This window comes from Phragmites australis, chromosome 24 (genome assembly GCF_958298935.1).
Source record: "Phragmites australis chromosome 24, lpPhrAust1.1, whole genome shotgun sequence".
NCBI lineage: Eukaryota > Viridiplantae > Streptophyta > Magnoliopsida > Poales > Poaceae > Phragmites > Phragmites australis.
The window spans coordinates 7,411,025-7,432,414 of record NC_084944.1 but is presented as its reverse complement, the minus strand read 5'-3'; the positions used below and the strand labels follow the sequence as shown (position 1 = coordinate 7,432,414).

General features: G+C 42.6%; 1 protein-coding gene across 1 annotated transcript; it reads right to left on the bottom strand.

Annotated features, from left to right (window-relative positions):
* Positions 1–10,511: 10,511 nt before the first annotated feature.
* LOC133907111 (probable inorganic phosphate transporter 1-8) lies at positions 10,512–12,596 on the bottom strand. The gene has a single exon (XM_062349138.1). The coding sequence runs from the start codon at positions 12,263–12,265 to the stop codon at positions 10,643–10,645; it is 1,623 nt and encodes a 540-aa protein (XP_062205122.1). The 5' UTR covers positions 12,266–12,596; the 3' UTR covers positions 10,512–10,642.
* Between the last annotated feature and the right edge of the window lie 8,794 nt (positions 12,597–21,390).

Sequence of the window (21,390 nt, the reverse complement as noted above, 5' to 3'; positions counted from 1 at the left end):
CCAACTCTCACTCTCACTCTCTCACTCACTTCCTCCTTCACCAAATCGAGAGAGAGAGGGAGGGGGGGGGGGGGGGCGGAGCGACCACCTTGACCACCATAATGGCTGGAGATCAACGGAGAAGACTTTCTCGAGCTTCCTGATGGCTTCCTTGAGCTCCTCCTCGCCATCTTCTTCGTCGAAGACACTTCCACATGATTTCTTCCATATCAAAGCCAATCACCACCCTAGAGCCTGATCTTCAAATCAAAGCTTCCCCGGAGTTGGCCAACCTCCTAAAAAGCTTCCTCACACCAAGGTGAAACTTCCTCAACCATTTCCCCATCGTTCCTGAGCTCCAACTATTTCCCTATTAATTTAGACCTGAGTTCCACCCTAACCATAGACTTCATCCATGGGGTCCTCAAGTTTGGCCCCGTTGTAGCGAAAATGATCCTATTAGATCATGATTTTGATTTTGGCGATTAATGACAATATAGTCATTGGAACTAATATGTTTGTCAAGAATATATGTTAGTAGGTCTCATAGATGCAATACGTCAAGAAGCCACTATAGCCAAGACAAAGTTTAATTGAATTGGAAAAGTCCTAGGAGAATTAACCTCATCGGATAGTCCGGTGCTCTCTGTGTTGAACTCATCGGAGTGTTTCTAACAAAGGAGAGAAGGTTGAGGACCTCACCAGATAGTCCGGTGATTTGCACTCGATAGCATCAGAGCATTTCTTGTAGAGAAGAATGCAAGTGCAAAGATTAAAGATCAACCCACCAGAAGATCCGATGCTTGGTTTGTACACACCGGAGTATAGCACCGGAGCATTTCTTATAGAGGTGACTGCAAGTGCTGAAGAATGAAGATTAACTCACAGGATAGTCTGGTGATCACAGAGATGAATGCACCGGAGTATTTTACACAGAGAAGAAGTGGTGCGGTCTGGCTCAAGATAACACACCGAAAGGTCCGGTGATGGATTTGAAGGCACATCGGGATGTTCGGTGTCCACAAAGGCTTTGAGTAGATTTTCAATGGCTAGTTTCTGAGTTTGTAGTCACCGGATGATCCGGTGTTAGTGTTACTATTCTCACCAGATCATCCGGTGTTAACAGCTTTTCTAAGCTGTTAGGAAAATAGCTAGTTGACGGGTTTAAGGCTATAAATATCCCTGCACTCGATTATTTAAAGGGGTGGCATGCTGCTAGAGTCTAGAGGAAGCTCATATACACTTGAGAAGATATACAAGCCACCAAAATGCTTAAAGTGATCATCCAAGGCGATTAAGCACATGATTAGAAAGTGTTTAGTGCTTATAGGACTAGAGTGAGTTGTAGCTAGATGCCGCAACTTGAAGAAGGGATCAAGGAATGATCCTAGCTTGCACCGAGTGGTACATTAGCACCTTAGAGTCTTTATGACTCGCCGGCATCTTGGGTTTTGGTGACTCAAGCTTGTTGACGCTCCGACTTGGTGTGGAGCGGCGTCAAGACACGTGTACGGGGACACTGAAGCCCTTGCCTTGGTGGCTCAAACTCTGAAGTGATCACGACAGCAAGTGACCGGAAGAAAGGCTAGTGGTGAGACCTTACCCAGGTGGCTTGGTGGCTCATCCGGGTTGAGACCTTGTCTTTGTGACTTGGTGGCTCAATAGTTGTGACCGGGTGCCGACCAGTAACATATCTTTTGTGGAGCTCCAACGTGGACTAGGGGTGGTATTCATACCACCGATACCATAGGATAAAAATCTCTTGTGCCGAGTTTGTCTCTCTACCTTATTTATATTTTTGTATTTACATACTTGAAATTTATCTTGCTAGAGTAGGTTGCAATCCTCTTGAGCGGTAGAGTAGACACACTAGATAAGCCTAGAGTACATTTAGATAGAAATTAATATATGTTTATGTTGTGAAGTTTTTAGAGCCAATTTGTTTTAGATTTCTAAGTGTCCTAATTCTCTCCCTCTTAAGACGTCATCGTTCCTCACAATTAGTATCAGAGCCTCGTGCTCTTGATAGGCTTAACATACTAGAGTTGTGATGTCTAAGGTTGGGATGGATACCCATAGTGCTCCACTTTTCGATAGCATAAATTTTTCATATTGGAAAATTCTAATGTCTTATTTTTTGCAAAGGGTCTAGATGTTTAGGGAGTCACCGAGGAAGGAATGAGACATCACATTACCAACAAGGAGAGGTAATTAGGTATATTGGCGAAGAGTATCCTGTTATCATCTTTAAATATTGATGCATTTAATCATATTTATTCTCTCACCAATGCACATGATATTTGATATAGTCTTATTAAAATACATGAAGGCACAAAGGATGTGCGTAATGAGAAATATCATGTGTTTGTTACTAATCTCAATAGCATCAAACAATTTGCCCATAAAAGTGCTAATGACATATACTCACGTTTGAATATTATTGTCAATAAGATCAATGGGCTAGGTTTGATGTCAATTAACAATGATCAAGTGATGAGAAGAATACTTCAAGATATTCTTCCAAAATACAAGTTTATAGTCTCCATCATCTACGACAACAACGACATTAAGAAAATGACTCCAAGTCAAGTTCTCAGTAAGATCATCGCCCATGAGATGACTATGAACATAGGGTGGAAGCCTCTTCCTCATCTAACACCAAGAACCTTGCTCTCACAAGCAAGCAAGCTCCATGTTCACACATAAAGGCGAAGATGAGGAGACAAGAGCAAGAATCAAGCTCAAGCGATGATGATGGAGATGAAGATGAAGATGAAGAGAGCAATAAAGATGATGAGCAAAGCACATCAAGTGATAAAGAAATAGATCCTGAAGTTGTCAAGCTCATCTCTCAAGTGGAGAAGAACATCAAGAAGATCAATATCAAGATTGATCAATGAATCTACATGAAAGGCTTGGTCATAACAATTGATCACATCAAGAAGGAGAAGAAGACCAAGAGCAAGAGAGATACTAGGGGAAGAGCTAAAGTATTTGCAAGCATGGTAAAATGGGTGAGTGAATATGAAGATTCATGATCAAGTGATGAGAGTTTTGCCACCCACTCCTCCAAGAAAGATCTTTCTCAAAGTCATCATCATGCAAGTCATCACACAAGTGTCTTATAGCTAAAAGTATAGATAGCAATGTAAGTGATGATAAATCCGATGAGATTTCTCCTTCCTATGATAAACTCCTTCATTTGTTCAATGAGTAACAAAGGATCCTTAAGAAATAATCTAAGAAACAAAAGAAATACCCTCAATGACATTCATGCTACCTTTATTTCTAATTATAAACAATTATTGAGTAAATTCAATTTGATAAACAAGGAGTATGAAGAGCTTAAGGCAAAATTTGAGTGCATTGAATTTCAATCTAAGACTTTTTTGGAGTAATCTACCTCTCTATTTAATTTCAATCTTAAGATAGATGTTTGTACTTCTTGTAATGATTTAATTGATTTATCTTGCTTACCCTCTTACAATGAGATATGTGTTAAGAATGTTCTTATAGAACCATCTAATAACTCATTGCACAAGAAAATGATGAGCTCAAGCAAGAAGTAGAAAAATTTAAGAAGGACTTGGCAAGATTAAAGGGCAAGAACAATGTTCAACCTCCTCAAGATAACCGTACAACCATGGTGAAGAAGCTTGTGGAGCAGTCCACCGTGATATGCTTCAAATGTCATCAAGAAGGCTACAAGTCCTTCCAATGCAAGCAAGTCAAGAAGGAGACCAAGTAGAAGAAGAAATCAATGAATCTATCCAACAAGATCTCTAACATCTACACCAAGCCCAACTGCAAGAACAAGATCAAGGGCATCCACTATAAGATTAAGAAAAAGGAAAATGACAAGGTGGTTTTACAAATGGTTGGGAGAAAGAACCGGGGGTGGAACCAACCCATTTAAGTGCACAAGAAAGTCATCACCAACATGAATAAACCTCAATCGATTTAGGTTCTAAAGAAGACTTGAAGCACGAGTTGACTCGGGCATTTAAAGACTTGGCTCACAAGATAAAGCGAAGGTTCAATTGAAGAAACCAAGTACATAAGATTAGGCGTTTTGATGAAGATCATGATCATCATATACCTAAATCTCCATCCAAAGGTAAAAGAGGTAAATGATAGCTAGATTTTAGTTCACTTCTTTTTGCATCTTGCATATTTGCTTTGTCTAGGATTGCATGCGCATATTTCAATTTATTGTAATACCTAGTGTAGGTTTTTATATAGTAGGTTGCTTGTGCTTGTCTCTAACCTATGAGAATCTACATGATTTATTAGTTGTAGGTTATTTTCATGATATTAGTTTCACAATTGATATCTTTTATGTGCCATGAATCAATCCATAGTGTACCCTCTCCATTGTTATTAATAACAAGTGCATATGTCTCGCAAGTTCAAAATTTATATGCGCATATTTAAGGGGAGTATATCCTATGGATTGTGATTTTACGATTAACATGTGTTGCTAGATGTATCTTTTGTAGTCTCATGGAGAAATTAACACGTTCTCGAAGGTATGTAGTGTTTAAATGCTTCAATTGGTATCATTATCAATTCATTTCTACATTTAAATTACCTCCATACATGTTATGACTTAAACTTTCTACCTCTACTTATTATCTAGATATGAATATATTGCTATATTCTTACAAGTGGTATTCATAAGTGGGTCTCATTATATGTATGCATACATAAAATGTGAGTTTAGATTATATCATGGGAGTTTCATGAATTATGATCCTTATTCGTTCTTTTTAATTGATATCAGTGCCTCATATCCTCACAATTAGTATCATTAATTATATCCTTACAATTGGTATATATTTTCAATTGGTTATTTCATTGGATCAAGATTTATAAAGCTCTCTCTCATGTGTTTATTCCTCGAGTTCAGCATATGTTTGTAGCCCTTTTTAAGATTATTGACAAAGGGGGGGGGGGGAGTTTCATGGCCAATGCAAGAAACAAGATACAAGATATCTCGGAATGCCGAAGTTAACAAGAGGGAGAAGAAGAAGATACAAGAAGCAACATGAGGCACCTAAGTTCACAAAGAGGGAAAAGCTTTTGTATTAGTCGATCAAGAGAGATGGTGGCAATGGAGAAATGGGGAGCCACAACAAAGAGGGATTAAATGGTAAGAACATGTATCTAAGCAATATGGTAAGGCTTTGTGCTCTTTACGATTAATATTATTTATTATTTGTCACTTGCTTTTATTGTGTTATCATCAATCACAAAAAAGGGGGAGATTATATCGAAAATGACCCCATTAGGCTATGATTATGATTTTGGTGATTAATGATAACATAATCATTGGTACTAATTTTGGTGATTAATGATAACATAGTTATTGGTACTAGCATGTTTGTCAAGAATATATATTAGTAGGTCTCATAGATGCAATACATCAAGAAGCCACCACAACCGGGATAAAGTTTGATTGAATTGGAGAAGTCATAGGAGAATTGACCTCACTAGATAGTCCAGTGCAGTAGAGTTTGCACTCACCAGAGCATTGTGCACAGAGATTGATAGCCTTACCGGATAGTCCAGTGCTTTATGTGTTGAATTCATCGGAGCGTTTCTGACAAAGGGGAGAAGGCTGAGGACCTCACTGGATAGTCCGGTGATTTACACTGGATAGCACTAGAGTATTTCTTGCAGAGAAGAATGAAAGTGCAAAGACCAAAGATCAACCCACCAAAAGTCTGGTGCTTAGTTTGTGCACACCGGAGTATAGCACCAGAGCATTTCTTGCAAAGGCGACTTCAAGTGCTGAAGAATGAAGATTAACTCACTGGATAGTCTGGTGGTCACAAAGATGAATGCATCAGACCATTTTACACAAAGAAGAAGTGGCGCGGTCTGGCTCAAAATAACTCACCAGAAGGTCTGGTGATGGATTTAAAGGCACATCGGAATGTCTGGTGTCCACGGAGGTTTTGAGTGGAGTTCCAACGGTTAGTTTCTGAATTTGTACTCACCGGATGATCTGGTGTTAGTACTACAGTTCTCACCAAATCATCTGGTGTAACAGCTTTTCTGAGCTATTGAAAAAATAGCTAGTTGGTGGATTTGAGGCTATAAATATCCCTCTACTCAGCCATTTGAAGAAGTGACATGCTGTTGGAGTTTAGAGGAAGCTCATATACACTTGAGAAGACATCTGAACCACCAAAGTGTTTAAAGTGATCATCCAAGACGATTAAGCACAAGATTAGAGAGTGTTTAGTGCTTGTAGGCTTAGAGTGAGTTATAGCTAGGTGCTGCATCTTGAAGAAAGGATCAATGAGTGATTATAGCTTGCACCGAGTGGTACGTTGGAGCTTGAAGTCTTTGTGACTCACCAACATCTTGGGCCTTGGTGTTTCAAGCTTGTTGACCCTCTAACTTGGTGTGGAGCGCGGCAAGACACGTGTACGGGGACGCGGAGGCCCTTGCCTTGGTGGCTCAAGTTCTGAAGTGATCATGGTGGCAAGTGACTGGAAGACAGTGGTGAGACCTTGACTTGGTGACTCATCCAGGTTGAGACCTTGTCTTTGTGACTTGGTGGCTCAATAGCTGTGATCGGTACCGACCGGAAGCATACCCTTTGTGGAGCTCCAACGTAGACTAGGGGTGGCATCCATGCCATCGATACCACGGGATAAAAATCTCTTATGCTGAGTTTATCTATCTACCTTATTTACGTTTCTATATTTACATACTTGTAATTTACCTTACTAGAGTATGTATAATCTTTTTTAGCAGTAAAGTAAACACACTAGATAAACTTAGAGTATATTTAGATAGAAATAGATATAGGTTTATCTTGTGAAGTTTTTAGAGCCAATTTATTTTAGGTTTCTAAGTGTCCTAATTCACCCCCCCCTCTCTTAGGACATCACAGTTCCTCACACCTGTGCATGTCGCCCAAACTAACCAAGAAACAACCCTAGTCATGTAGAGTGTTTTGGTACCTTTCTTGGTTGAAGGTATCGCCAGAGCCTTCGCCGGTGACCTCACCGAGGTGTCGTCAACTAGGCCCAGTGGTCTAACTGCCACTAGGGCTGGTTTGACCACCGGGACATGACTTGGCTGGTCAAACTTCAAATCAGACTCTATAGTCAGAAGTTGGATCGCCACTTGGGCCAGTTTGATCTCCACACCCAGCAGTTTGACCGCCATGGGTCCGGTCTGATCGCTAGGTCTACTCAGTACCGTATTCTTCTCTGTTTAACCCCCACGGTCTAACCGCCACCTAGGCCGGTCAGACCGTGAGCAAATCAATACCTTGTGACCTTAAGTTGTCTCATGTGATGTTTAAACCTCTTCGAATCCAATCACTTTGGCGTTCCTTGGAAAATCTTTTCATGACATGATGTATTGCATCTTGTTCACAACCACACATCATAAGCATATATCTTTGTTCATTCATTTGTTTATGCGATACGTTCTTCAATTGTTTAGAGAGTAACGTTCGATAGTTCAAACAGTCGAGGTTGATACCAAACCGGATGTGTACGTGACCTAAACACCAGAGCAACAAGGCAAATATCTAAGCATATTTCACCTTTACTTTGGATCTTATGGTGTCTAATTTGATAAATTAACGCTTTATGTATGTTGTGCATGTTTAGCGAGTCAATATCGGAATTTGTGGATAGAACTTTTATTAATGCATTTGTTCCTATCTTAATTACTTATAATTCTCTATTCTTGTAACATGGGTATAACAATGTTAATGTGTAACTTAAAAATTATCTAAGATGTTTAGTAATGTATAGGTCATAGGTAGAAGTTGAGCGGTGGTATGATCATCGTTTGTGAGCTATATGGCTTAAAGGTTATTCACAATGAAAATGATGTTGGGATGAAGAGTTTGTGAGAATGAGACGAGATATGGGCGGTGCTAGGGGTAGGTCGGAAGAGAAACCCGGATGCCACAAACTACTTGCATTAATTAAGCACCGACCGTTCTTTGTCGTTGGTTTAAGTACTTTCCGTGCTTCCACATATTCAATAAATGTATGAATGAACCGATTATTATATGCCATGCTAATACTTGACTTGTGGCCCTATGACGCGTAAGAGAAAATTGAAGAGGAGAAGTAAGGTGGCAGGGAGCTGAAGGTGTCCAGGACACACTCGCAGTAACTCCGGTGCTATAAGGGCAAACGCAAGGAGTAGTTTTGGGTATGAGAAAGGTTGTCTCAGGGGCCAAATGGATGGACCCTAGTCATGTGGGTAAAGATACACCTCATGCAGGGTGTAAGATCAATTCAAATTGCCGCACTCTCGGTTATGAGAATGCTTATATCCATCCGCATCAATTGTAGAGTTCCGACATTGGGTTGTATATAGTATGATTAGAAGTGACTAGTGATGGTATATGTCGAGATGAGTTTGTTCAAGTGACAGTTATGGTTATACTTATGATCTCAAGATACAAGGACACAATTGTTAAGTTTAGTAGATGCTCACACTTTTAAATCGATAAATGACTTTTGTGTACAAATTCACTTAATTGTGTAGCATATTCCTTGCTACGCATCTTCAAATACATGATCTTTAGAGCCGTGCTATTATATATACCTATTATGGAGTAAGTCTTGCGAATACCTTCGTACTCATCTTGCTTTCTTGAGTTTTGCTGGAGATGATGAAATAGTATACGGTTACTTTATGTCCACCGATGTCAGTGATGGATAAGAGTAGTGGTGGGCTACTCGTGGTGACTCGATGATGCCTTAGGGCAAATAGCACCACCTCTTTTGTTGTTGATAAACGTTAATTCCTCTATGTAGTAACTTTAATAAGCCAGGAGATAAAAGTGTTGTATTTTATTCTCATAGCGTTCGTTGATCTTTCATTAAACTTGTAATAACCTTAAAGCTTGTAATACAATTATATTACTTACTCTTTATTATATCTTATGGGATAAAATTTGTTGTAAATGCATGTGTTTCGATCTTAGGTATAATACACATGCCGAGACTATTAGAATTGGATTCTTGTTAATTATTGGTGGCTGCGATTGTTGTGGGTTAGCACATGACATATCGAGAGATGGACATGTGCTAGCTCTTATTTTATTAAATGATTAATTCAAATATAATTTGGATGGTTTCTTATAAGGTTTTTTTAGTAAAAATAAGTTTTCTTCAGTAAAAATTGGTTGGGTAGTGATGAAAAGGAAGGGAGGAGGGAGATAGAGAGATTTTTTTTGGAGGGAGCTTCCTAAGTTACAGAGACAAGAGGGTCAAAGGTGGGAGCGAGAGTGACGAAGTCGATGCTTCCAGAGGAAAAGCGGAGCGACCAAAGAAATGGCTTTTCTTGTTCTACAAAGATTGGGGTTCAGGAGATGAACACTTGTCCCCCATGTCCTTCTCAGATCGAACAGTCGAACAAGCATGCAGATGAGAGAGCAAACACCTACACGTTCGGAAATTAGATTTCATCTATATTTAAATATAATATTCTTAATCCTACTATGCGTTTAACGAAAAATTACAGAAAAGTGCATACGAAATGGTAGCATAATTGAGCGTGCCAGTGTTGTTTAAAAAAAGGGTACCAGACCCCGCCTAAGGCCCTTACGGCCGATTAACGGCAGTGGCCGCAATATATTTGTTTACTATAAAATCGTTTGAATCAAAATCAAATTTAATATATATAGATTGAGAAATGCAAAAAACCACTAAGTTACACAAGAACAAGCAACCCAGCTCCCACTTTAATGCAGGGCTGTGAGTTCTTCAATCCCCTTGGCGCTTGTTTGGAACATCAGAATTTTACAGGAATTTCGCAATAAACAGTTCATTTCCCTGCCTAGAATCAGTGAATCCTCATTTACCTTTACCACACGCTAAACAAATGCCCGCTTGGCATATTTGTAAGTGGCGTCTTCCAAGAAATATTATTGCCCCAATCTGGCGACCTTTATCTGAACTTTTTTCGGTCAAAAAGGTTTTACATATATAAATGAATATGGACGTTTTTTTGAAAGGGGTCGAGGAGTGTCTGACATACCTATTACTTGATGAGATTGTACGCATCCGTTAGATCATAATATTTAAATATGGGTAATTAATTAACTAAGAGTATGTACAATAAGTATTTACAGGAGATGCTTATGAAAAAATTAGGGTTTTTTCTCAACGCATCGGCACATGTACTTAGACAAAGTGTAAGATGCTTACTTAAATATTATTACTTATATTAATGCTAATAAAATAACTAATTATATTTAAGTACTTATAATCTTTATTTGCATTAAAAATTACAAATTTTATATATAAGTTTAACACTATTTTTTTAAGCATCATGCTACAGGTTCAGACATGTGGCGTCCTCAACTTGAAATCCAACACTTGCTTTAGTTTCTGTCTTGAAATGCTATGGTTCTTTAGTTTCTGTCTTGAAATGCTATGGTTCTTTCGTATGATTTTTGAAGTTATTCAGAAATAATTCGTCCGGAGACCCTACCAACCGAGCTCAGCTAGGTTTGCATTGAACATTGACTGTCCTGCCTATTAAAATATAACACATGTACCATGTACGTATTACTCCAACAAAGCACGATTGACTTACATGGGAAAACGAAAACAAGTGAACCGCCCTACACGTATCTCCATATGAACCCCCGTACACGCATCGCCACGTTCTACACCATCTGGGTCTCCGACGGGCGCACCGCGCCGCTGCCGACGGCCTCGGCCTCCTCGCTGTCGTCGGCCTCGCCGGACATCTCCTCGAGCGATTTCCCCTTGGACTCCGGCACGAGGAACGTGAGGATGAACCCGAGCATGTTGCACGCGGCGAGCACGAACAGCGAGTTGCGCACGCCGATCCCGGGCTTGTACCCGGCGTCCGGCTTGTGCGGATCCTGGGCCGCGTACAGGAACCCGAACGCCCCGACGATGGCGCCGGCCTTCCCTGAGGCGGCCGAGATGCCGTGGCACGTGGACCGCAGCCGCGCCGGGAAGATCTCGGCCGGCACGATGAAGGTGGTGCTGTTGGGCCCGAAGTTGGCGAAGAAGAAGGTGAAGGCGTACATGACGACGAACCCGATGTGGTTGCCGGACGTGGTCCAGTGGTGGTACGGCAAGGCGAGGCCGAGCATGAAGACGGTCATCATGAAGAAGCCGAGCAGCTGGATGGCGAAGCGGCCGACGATGTCGATGAGCGCGACGGTGAACCAGTAGCCCGGTACGGTGCCGCAGAGCGCGATGAGCGTCTGCGCACGGGAGATGCGGAACACCTCCTCGAGCGCGCTCATGGTCTTGGCCGGCGGGATCCACCCGACCTTGGTGAAGATGTCCTTCTGGAACAGGTTCTGGCTGTAGAAGGCGATGTCGAGGAGGAACCAGGTGGTGGCCGTGCCGACGAGGTGTAGGCCGTGGCGGCGCGCGAACTCCGGGGAGAAGAGGCCGAAGCTGTTGCTCCGGGCTGTGACCATCTCCTCCAGCTTCTCCTGCTCCTCCACGATCTCCGTTTGGAGCACCTTGGACATGTCGGCAGCGGCCTGCTTGGCGTTCTTGGCCACCAGCGCGGTGTACCGCGCCGTCTCCGGCATCTTCATCCGCCAGTAGTAGGTGAGTATCGCAGGCAAGGCGCCGAGCATGAGGACGATGCGCCACACGTAGTCGGCCTGCGCCACGGTTGAGGCGCCGGCGTTGTCCTGGTACGCAGGGGCCTGGTAACCCGCGCGGAAGGCGGCGGAGATGATGAGCGTGACAATGCCGCCGGCGAGGATGCCGAAGCCCTGCATGGCGAACACGGCGGCGATGAACGCGCCGCGGGTCTTCTTGTTGGCGTACTCGGACATGATGGTCGCCGAGAGCGGGTAGTCGCCGCCGATGCCAAACCCGAGCCAGAACCGGAAGAAGCAGAGCGTGGCCATGACCCCCGTGGGCGTGTGGCCGAACGAGAGCCCCGACGCGATGGAGCAGATGACCATGAGCATAAGCGTCATCCCGTAGACGCTCTTGCGGCCGAGCTTGTCCCCGAGCCAACCGAAGAAGAGCTGGCCGGCGAGCGTGCCGCAGAAGGCGACGCCGTTGACGGCCGCGGCGACGTTGGGCGGGAGCGAGCCCGGGTCGGGCTTGGCGGTGTCGGTGTAGTAGATGCGGCCCAGCAGCTTGGTGACGAGGGAGATGCAGAAGAGGTCGTAGGCGTCCGTGAAGAAGCCCATGCCGGCGACGACGATGGCCGTGAAGTGGTACCACTGCGTCTTGGCCGCGTCCAGCGCGCTCAGCACCTGCAGCGACTCTCCCCCACGCGCCATGGCCCGGCGCCAACCGTGCACCGGGAACTAGAGGACCCTGGCACCAAGCGGTCGGCAAATTAAGCTAGGAATGGGAGCTCTGGTGGTGTGGGGAGATGGCGCGGCGACCGCGGGTATAAGTAGGCCGCTGGAAGTAAACGGAGTAGAGCTCTGCCGGGGAATCCGAAGCGAATATTACAAGGCTCCATTGTGCACTGCGGCTGGCGCTCGGCGTGTTTACACCGGGAGTCGGCTGTCCTCGCCGTGCATGACTGGAATGCGTGGCACGAAGAAGAAGCACACGGGCAAACGCAGACTTGCGCGCGTGCAGTGTAACTCTGTCGCACGCGCGTTCACGGGGTTCTCGCACCATCGCACCGATCGATTCGTCCAAAAGCTTCGGCGAACACGGATTCTACCGTGGGTGTGATTTACAACGTTTCAACCAAAAAGCCTCGGTTCTGTCGCCAAATTTCACTCTATGATCGATCTCCTGCATCGTATCAGTCGATGAACTGCTTCTCTTTTGGGCTACAGGTTACCGTTTCCGCGAGTCAGAGTTGCAGGTCTGTAAGTTTCCATTGTTTGAGCCATGCATTTCCGTGAATTTGGTTGCTGTGACAAGTTGACAGCGACCGTCTGAAGTGTGACCGCTGGTAGCAATAGTTAATAGCAACCATCGATGACTCTTGAGCCTTGATTACTACACAGCGATCTTGTGTTGTCAGAAAACAATTCTCATGATCGCAGCTCAGCCTCCCCTGAAATTGCGCGGGCGATTACGCAATTTCAAACGTAGCTATGCACTAATCCACAGCGTTTATTACTAATCTTTGAACCCCAGTTTGATAAATCATTTTGGTAAGCTCACTTAATTTGAAACTACAAAACGTAGCTATCACTCTGAAAGCGGCCATTGACGCGTCCTGGTCCCTATCATCCGACCATTAGAACAGATTATTTCGCCCCAGGCAGTGCCGTGTGGACCAAAAAGACAGCGTAACAATAGGAGACTATTCTGAATTATTGGAGTCCTTTGTGTATACTACTAGGGCATGACTCATCCCTAGGCGACTAAAGATGAGTCAACTCTCAGTCACTGTTCTTAAGCATAGGATGGAAATCCAACGCTCCATCTTCTCCTCACGTTCCCACACCAGAGCCACCACACCTCACGTCTCCTGCGATGGAAATTCTGAGGCACTGGCAATCTATGTCGTCGACCACCTCCCAACGACGCTTCCCTATGCGGCTACCGGCACCGTGGGTAGAACTAGAGCTGCCTGCCACCTCGACCTTTATCACACCACCGCCTCCCACCCTGTCTCCCTCGTCTCCGATGGCCCACACTGTCAGGTCTTCTTATTCTGTCATCACCTTCTTGGAGAAGATCACGGTCGTTGCCTTGGAAGCTCGGTGGCGACCTTGAATCCCGTTCATGGAACACCGCCCACCACCCTCTTGCATTCTGGCGGTCAGTGGCACCGCCACTTCCCACCGTCACGCCACCACGCCCCCCTCCTTATATAGTTTGGGACCTAAGTGAACCCTGAACCTGAAAACCCGATGGTGCAATGGTGAGAGACGGTGTTGGAGGGGAGGAAGGTGAGCACCTAACAAGCATGAATCACAAGGTAAATTCAATGGTGGAGCTCGTTGACTTAGAGAATTCAACGAATTTCAGGCAACTGAGGATGAGACATTCGGATACTACTATTGTTGAAGTCTGTTCAAATTGCGGCACTTCAGTTCAAATGTACTGTTATTGATTAAATCGCATTCGGAGTAGTACTCAAAGTCAAAGAAGTGCTGCAATAATTTTTCATAAAAGTAAGTAAAAAGAAATGCAACAATGCACTATCGGAGGAGGAAGATGCCTTATTTGCTGAGGTGTGCAAGTAGCGAAGCATGCAGCACAACGCTGGCCTGTCTCTTTCCTGCCATGTTATTTTCAAAGGATCAACTTGGGATCATCCTATGAATTTTTGTATAATGATCCTATTCTTTGTATTCACACTAATATTGTTCTTGTGAGAAATGAAGGATGCACCAGTCCATCTGATTCTTCAAACCAAACAAATATAATAGGTTCAGAACTAGGATAGGATGATCCGTCACCAATCTTTTTCGTCAAACCAAACAACTAGTGCATGTGTATGTTTTTTAGCTTCTACGGTTCTCTGCTCTACGAGAAGACTACTAATTTGATTAATCCTGCAAGCGCTGTCAGATTATAATACTTAATCAGTGAGTTGATTCCCAGCTTCCGTGCTTGTTGCTTGACTTTACTTTGTTATCTGCCAATCAGTTTTTGAATTTAGTAAACTAGTACTACTATATATAAGTGCTGGCGTGTACCATCCATGGATGTTAGTGTCTGCAGTTTTGCAATCATCTGCGTGTAGTGGAAACTAGGATCTGTCTCAAACTTTTATTTCACCCTAAAGTTTTGTGTTGAAAGTTGAAACACAAAGCACGTGAGGTGGTAAAAACATTGTTGGCGCGAGGAAAAAAAAGTTTAGACAACTCTGCTTTTAGCAAAAAAATTGTGAGCTTTTGGTCCATGTTGTATACTCCTATAAGACTAGCCCCAACGACTTTCTTTTGGGACAAAATCCTATCGTGAAGGGATTTTCGTTCGTATGAAAGAAAATAAAGAGAATGAAAACAGGGAAGAAAATTAGGAAGAAAACGAAATGAAAGGAATATGATTGAGGATGATCTAACGCCGGAGTCCTCGCAAGGAGGGCGCAAATCAAACCAACCCCTTTTTTTTTTGGAAATGGCAGCAGTTCTGTCTCAATTAATGTGGAAGGAGAAACAAATTTTAGAAACAAAATACAGAGGTAACGTCCACGAGGGAGGCTCAAAGAAACAAGAACGTGGCACCAAATAATTTTTAAGGCTCCCTCACACGAAACGCTCTATTCCTATTATGGATGTGAACTACAATGAGGCCCGCCAATTCACCAGAGGCTTGATGGAGTTCTGAAAAATACGTCGGTTACACTTTCTTCAAATATTCCATCATATATAGATCAGCATCTCGTTGAGATTTTTTGAAGTGCTAGTGGTGTGACGTCTTACCACCGATCACGAATCGTTTGGTACTACTTTGAGGGTTAACCGGAGGTTGAGTATGAAGAGTACCTGAGATTAGGATCATATAAAGAATTTACACTTGTTTTTTGTCTTCACCTTCTAAGATAATATTTGGATCCACCGGTACCATCATAACCACATGTATCACTCAACCGTAAACGCGTAATGAGTACAGCCTTTTAGACTATGCCCAAGAATTCCCGTCACGGGTGAAAATCCTGTCGTGAAGGAATTTCTTTCCCTTCAGCGCTCCAACGGTTTTCCTTCACAGTTCCCATCAAGAAAGTATTCCCAGCGTCATTCTCTTCAGAACGGCATTTTCTCTTCTTTCTCTTCGCGATTCTCCTCGAAGGGAAGCTGTTGTAGATAAAAAAAAAAGAGAATAGGAACAGAAAAGAGAATCAGAAAAAGAACGAAATGAAAGAAATATGGTTAGAGATGATATTATTCAGCCTCAATTGCATAATATATACCACCTTTATTCGGACGCGTAAAGCGTAGAACTTTTGTTCAACCGCGTAACATGTGAATTTCGAGATTGTCGTGGGGCATACGAACACAGAGGTAGCTTCGATCTGTCGATTCTACACACGGCACATGAAGCCCAGTCTATATCTCCATGGTTGGCCGGACACAACAAGTTGCCATGGGAAACCAACAAGCACAAAACTGCGTCAGTCCAACGAGAAGGCAACCGGTGCTCGGAATGTTCCGAGGTATATCCGCTTCAGCCGTTGACGAAGACCGCCCCAGTTGGACTAAAACATGTGCCATGGCGCGTAGCCGTTTGATGAGGTGAAGGAGACGACCGGCAGGGTGCAATCATACGAGTCTTGCTGGCTATGGTTAGCTGTGGTGTAATTATTGATGGGGATTAATTTGTTAGTTAATCGAGAGGGTTGGCTGCTACTACTGATTGGTAGTAGTATATATCCAAGTAATTGCAGAGGGAATATTGGAACTGAATCTGTTGCCTAACGCTTGGATTATTCTTTAATTGATGGAGTGTGTGGTTGATTCGATCTATGATTACGTTGCATTGGATTTTTTTTCACAAACAGAGCATGAATTAATTGAAATAATGATAATGATTATAGCCGTTGTTTCACATAAAGGATTCTGGAGATTAATTAAATTACACAAATACATTCCCCAATTCTCATATCCAACTTTGGCATGGGTCCCAACCACCTCATGCTACGTCGGACTACTGTACAAGCATGTGGAGACGAAGAACACGAAGGATGGGATACAAACAATCCACCAAAATGAAACGAAGAGGCTTCAGACTTTGGAACACAGTAGGAGATGCATGCAGATGAGTGCAACCTCAACACTGACCAACTAGACAAGTGCAAGTCTATGAACGAGCATTGGTCACCATCTTGGGTTTCCTAGCAGATCAATAAGCTGGCGCCACCAAACAAGCCAGCAACTTGGAACACAGAATCGGTACCGCTGGTTGAAGCATTCACAATCCGGAAGAAGGAGCACCCAAACCAGGAGAGCAAAATTCCTTCGAACATGTTCGCAATCAAGCTAAGCAAAACAGACCTTTGTTCTCGTATCTTTGTTAGAGAACTCCTGTAAGCCACCGTCAGTGCCGATGTAGAAATGGATGATGCTCACCCGTCCTCCTGGGGAAGTTAAACCCTAACCCAAGCTGACCTAATTTACTAGGAAATTTATTAAGGGATTAAACTACTCTAACTATATAGATTTATAAGAAGGTGACGTCCGATCTCCCTCTCATTGCCGGCAAGACCGTCGGAGGGGAAGAAGAAGGGGGACTGAGGGGTGGGGGCGAGAAGGGGCCTATCGGGTCAGGAGTGGGCGCTTGCTTCACGTGCACAAACTTTTTTATGCCGATATTTTATTCCACTATGTGTGTGTAATGCGTGTTTTAATTTAAGGGTAAATATCTAGTGCACAACGGCCATTTTGCATACATATATTTTTATATCAAATTAGTATTAAAAAGATTTTGATTTTTTTAAAATGTCCTCCTGAAATTGTCCTACTCACATATAAAAAATTTGAATTCATTATTCCGTACCGAGAGTAACAAAACTGACAATTTCTGACAAATGTTACATCAGAAACAAAAGGCGAAAAAATGACAAACTAAATGGAGGTGGTGTGATTAGGAGTATTATTAATTACCATTCATATTCTTGGAAAAAAAAGGAAAATCAAGCTATTCTTTGCCTCCAAAATTCTGCAAAAAAAAAATGGTCAAAGCCCTCGGAACCCAGCACTATTTATCAACCCGGACGACATAATTCATAGCTGGCTGAAAAAATGCACGTAAAAGGTCGGCTCTATATTATGCGTGCACGCAATGCTGTTTCATGGCATCTGTGCAGCATGTGCGCTGACTCTTGGATACAATAAACTGTTCACACATCCATTTGACTTGGAACAGCTTCGAACTTATACAAACATGCCAATAAATGGAAATGATACAACACCTTACTCCCGAATGATTGCCGCACCGTCCACTTTCCTCTCGTATGCATTTAGGGAAAACGAAGAGCATAGGGCCTGACAGGGGCCAACGTAGGGGAAGCCGTTCGATCGGGTCACCATGGCCAACAACAGTTTACACCATGTTTGGCACGGATCCAGCATTTCAGGATTACAAACTAGGGTGTGGTAAAAATTGGGTCCATCATTAACAGGAACCAAAAGAATATGAGCAGTTGCTCAAGCTTCGAAGGTTTGCCTATGAAATTTGTACTCATGTAGTACGTGCTTATCGCTGTGGTACGTAGCATGTAGCGTATCACTCACCTGACCACATCCATGGTCCGCAGATGCGCCGCTCTGCCCACGGCACTGACCATCATCGCACGTTGAACGATCAGTGCGGAATGTGTGGGAGCACACTGAAAAGCCAGCGGTGACATCGGTTTGGGACTTCGGTTGAACCCTGAGGTCCTGAGCCTCACTGAGCTAATGACCAGATGAAGGTTTTTTTTTTAAATCTTAAAATTGCAAATATATATGTTTAGTTTTCAAAATTTACAATTCCATACTCTTGTTGCCTACTGAAAGGGTAACATGCTACCTATCACCCTTTCAACGGACGATAAGAGCTAGCAGCGGCTTGTCGCCCGTTGAAAGAGAGATAGGTAGCATGCCATCATTCCAACGGGTAACAATTTTTTTCTATTTAAGGGGCACCAGCCCTTGCATCGAGCACAATGCTCATTTCTGCTTTTTGCAGTAAATTGACTGAGAGTGAGAGGAGAGGACAGCGGAGGGAGAGGAAAGCGGCGAAGTGAAGGTTTATCTAGACCCTAAGTATGATTTTAGTAATTAATGATAATATATATGGATTAATAATTATATTAAAAATTGTTAGTAAGTTGTTTTATAGATAATATATGGAGGATTGATCATGAATTCATTGAGAAATGTCATGTGATCAAGAGAGATGCATCAAGATAAATGAGCTCTAAATGATGCTCATGAGATGAAGGAGAAGCTTAAGAAGATTGACGATAAAGCTCAAGAAGATTGATGATAAGCGTGAATACTAAGTCACTTATGGAGATTAAGTGACTAAAGGTATAATATTATCAATTAGATTTTATGGACTAACCCATGTGCTATGTGTTTGAGAGTGAGTGAGGTTAGTGTAGTGAACATGTCCCTCTTAAGGAAAGTATGTGATTTTAGTAATTAATGATAATATAGTTAATGAGACAAATACGTTTGTCAAGTATATACTTTAGTAGGTCTCATGGATGCAACAAAAGAGAAGTCACCAAAGCCGGGATAAATAGATGAATGAATTGAACTTGTTCCATGAATTTTGATTTGATCAAATGGGATAGATTTCTGTACAATCTTATAGAGCTCTTCACAAGACATGGAGTCCATGTTCATCAAAATCGAAGTTCGGAGAGAAAAATTATGCCCAAAATACATATTGTTGTTTCTGCTGAAATTGTATATGCCAGATATTCTGGCGCTCACAAAGAAAAAACTTCGACATTCACAAAAATACTCTGGTGTTCACAATGAAAAATACTTTAGCATTCACAAAAAAGTCTGCAGCGAAATCTAATACACACCGGATGTTCTGGCATTCACAAAATAAATACATTGGACCATTTCTTCCAGAGATGTTGTAAATGGTTCGGTTGGCATCGTATGCATGCTGTATGTTCTGGTGTTCAAAGAGGACATTACGTCGGACCTTCCAACGTTCACAAGAAAGAAAGTAGAGTTCTAACTGATAGTTCGTAGAGAGTACAAGCTGGATGTTCCTGCACTTGTAATGTTGCACACGCCGGACCATCCGGTGAGTAACGAAATGTGACCGTTAGGGCAACAGTTAGTCCACAGGCTTGAGGCTATAAATACTCCTTCACTCGGTCAATTGAAGGTGCTGGTGTCTAGAGAAGCTCACATATACTTGAGAAGATATCTAAGCCACCAAAGTGCTTAAAGTGATCATCTAAGGCAATTAAGCACATGATTAGAGAGTGATTAGTGCTAATAGACCTAGAGAGAGTTGTATCTAGCTGTTTCTGCTTAGAGAGGGGATCAAAAAGTGATCCTAGCTTGTACCAAGTGGTACGCCAGCATATTCAAGTCTTGGTGACTTGCTGGCACCTTGGACCTTGGTGGCTTAAACTTGTTAACCCTCCGACTTGGCATGGAGCAGTGTTAAGACTCCTGTATGAGGACATGAAGACCCTTGTCTTGTTGGATCAAGCTTCGAAGTGAAGACGGCAGCAAGTGACCGAAAGAGAAGCTTGTGGTGAGGTCTTGTCTTGGTGGCTTAACCTACTTGAGGTCTAGGTGGCTCAAGTACCATGATCGGGTGCCGTCCAGGAGCTATAGCCAAGGTGGCTGCTCCAACGTAGACTAGGGGTCACGTTTATGCCATCGATACCATGGGATAAAAATCCCTTATGCTGAGTTTACTTCTCTACATCTTTACGTGTTTGTATTTATTTCTTGCAATCTATCCTTGCGTGTTTACCTTCATACAATAGTTTTCTAGGTTTGGCTATAGGTTGCAAACCTTTGAACGATAGAGTAAACACACTAGATGAACCTAAAACACATTTAGATAGAAATTGATATAGATTTATCTTGTAAAGTATTTGAAGCCAATTAATTTGAAGTGTCTTAATTCACCTCATCTTAGGGCATCATCGATCCCTTCAATTGGTATCAGAGCTTAATGCTCTTGATAAGTTTAATTACCTAGAGTTGTGACATCTAGGCTTGGGATGGATACCTATAGTGCTCCATATTTTGATGGTACTTACTTTTCCTGTTGAAAAATTATAATGTCTTGTTATTTGTAGGCTCGAGGTTTAGATGTTTAGAGAGTCACCGAAGAAGGAATATGACCACATGTCACGAACAAGGAAAGATAATTAGATGTGTTGATGAAGAGTATCCTTTTATCATCTCTATGCATCGATGCTTTCAATAGAGTTTATTTTCTCACCAATGCACATGATATTTAGACTAACCTCATTAAAATACATAAAGGTATAAAAGATGTGTGTAATAAAAAATATCATATACTAATCTCTAAGCTTAATGGCATCAAGCAACATCACTATGAAAGTGTTAATGAAATGTATTCATGTTTGAATATTCTTGTCAATGAGATTAATGGGCTAGGTTTGACGTCAATTAAAGATGATCAAGTGGTGAGAAAAATACTTCAAGCTCTTCTTCCATAGTACAAGTTGATAGTCTCCATCATCTACGACAACAATGACATTAAGAAGATGACTCCAAGTCAAGTGCTCGAAACGATCATCGCCCATGAGATGACCATGAACATACGGATTGAAGCTTCTTCCTCATCCGACGCCAAGAACTTTGCTCTCACAAGCAAGCTCCATGCCCACATATGAAGACGAAGATGAGGAGGCAAGAGAAAGAGTCAAACTCAAGTGAAGATGATTGTGATCAAGATAAAGAGAGCGATGAAGAGAGCGATGAAGAAGATGAGTAAAGTACCTCAAGTGAAAAAAAGATGGATCCCAAGATAGCCAAGGTCATCT

Excerpts from the sequence above, each read along its gene's own strand:
- LOC133907111 (XM_062349138.1), bottom strand. The coding sequence starts at position 12,265 with ATGGCGCGTGGGGGAGAGTCGCTGCAGGTGCTGAGCGCGCTGGACGCG.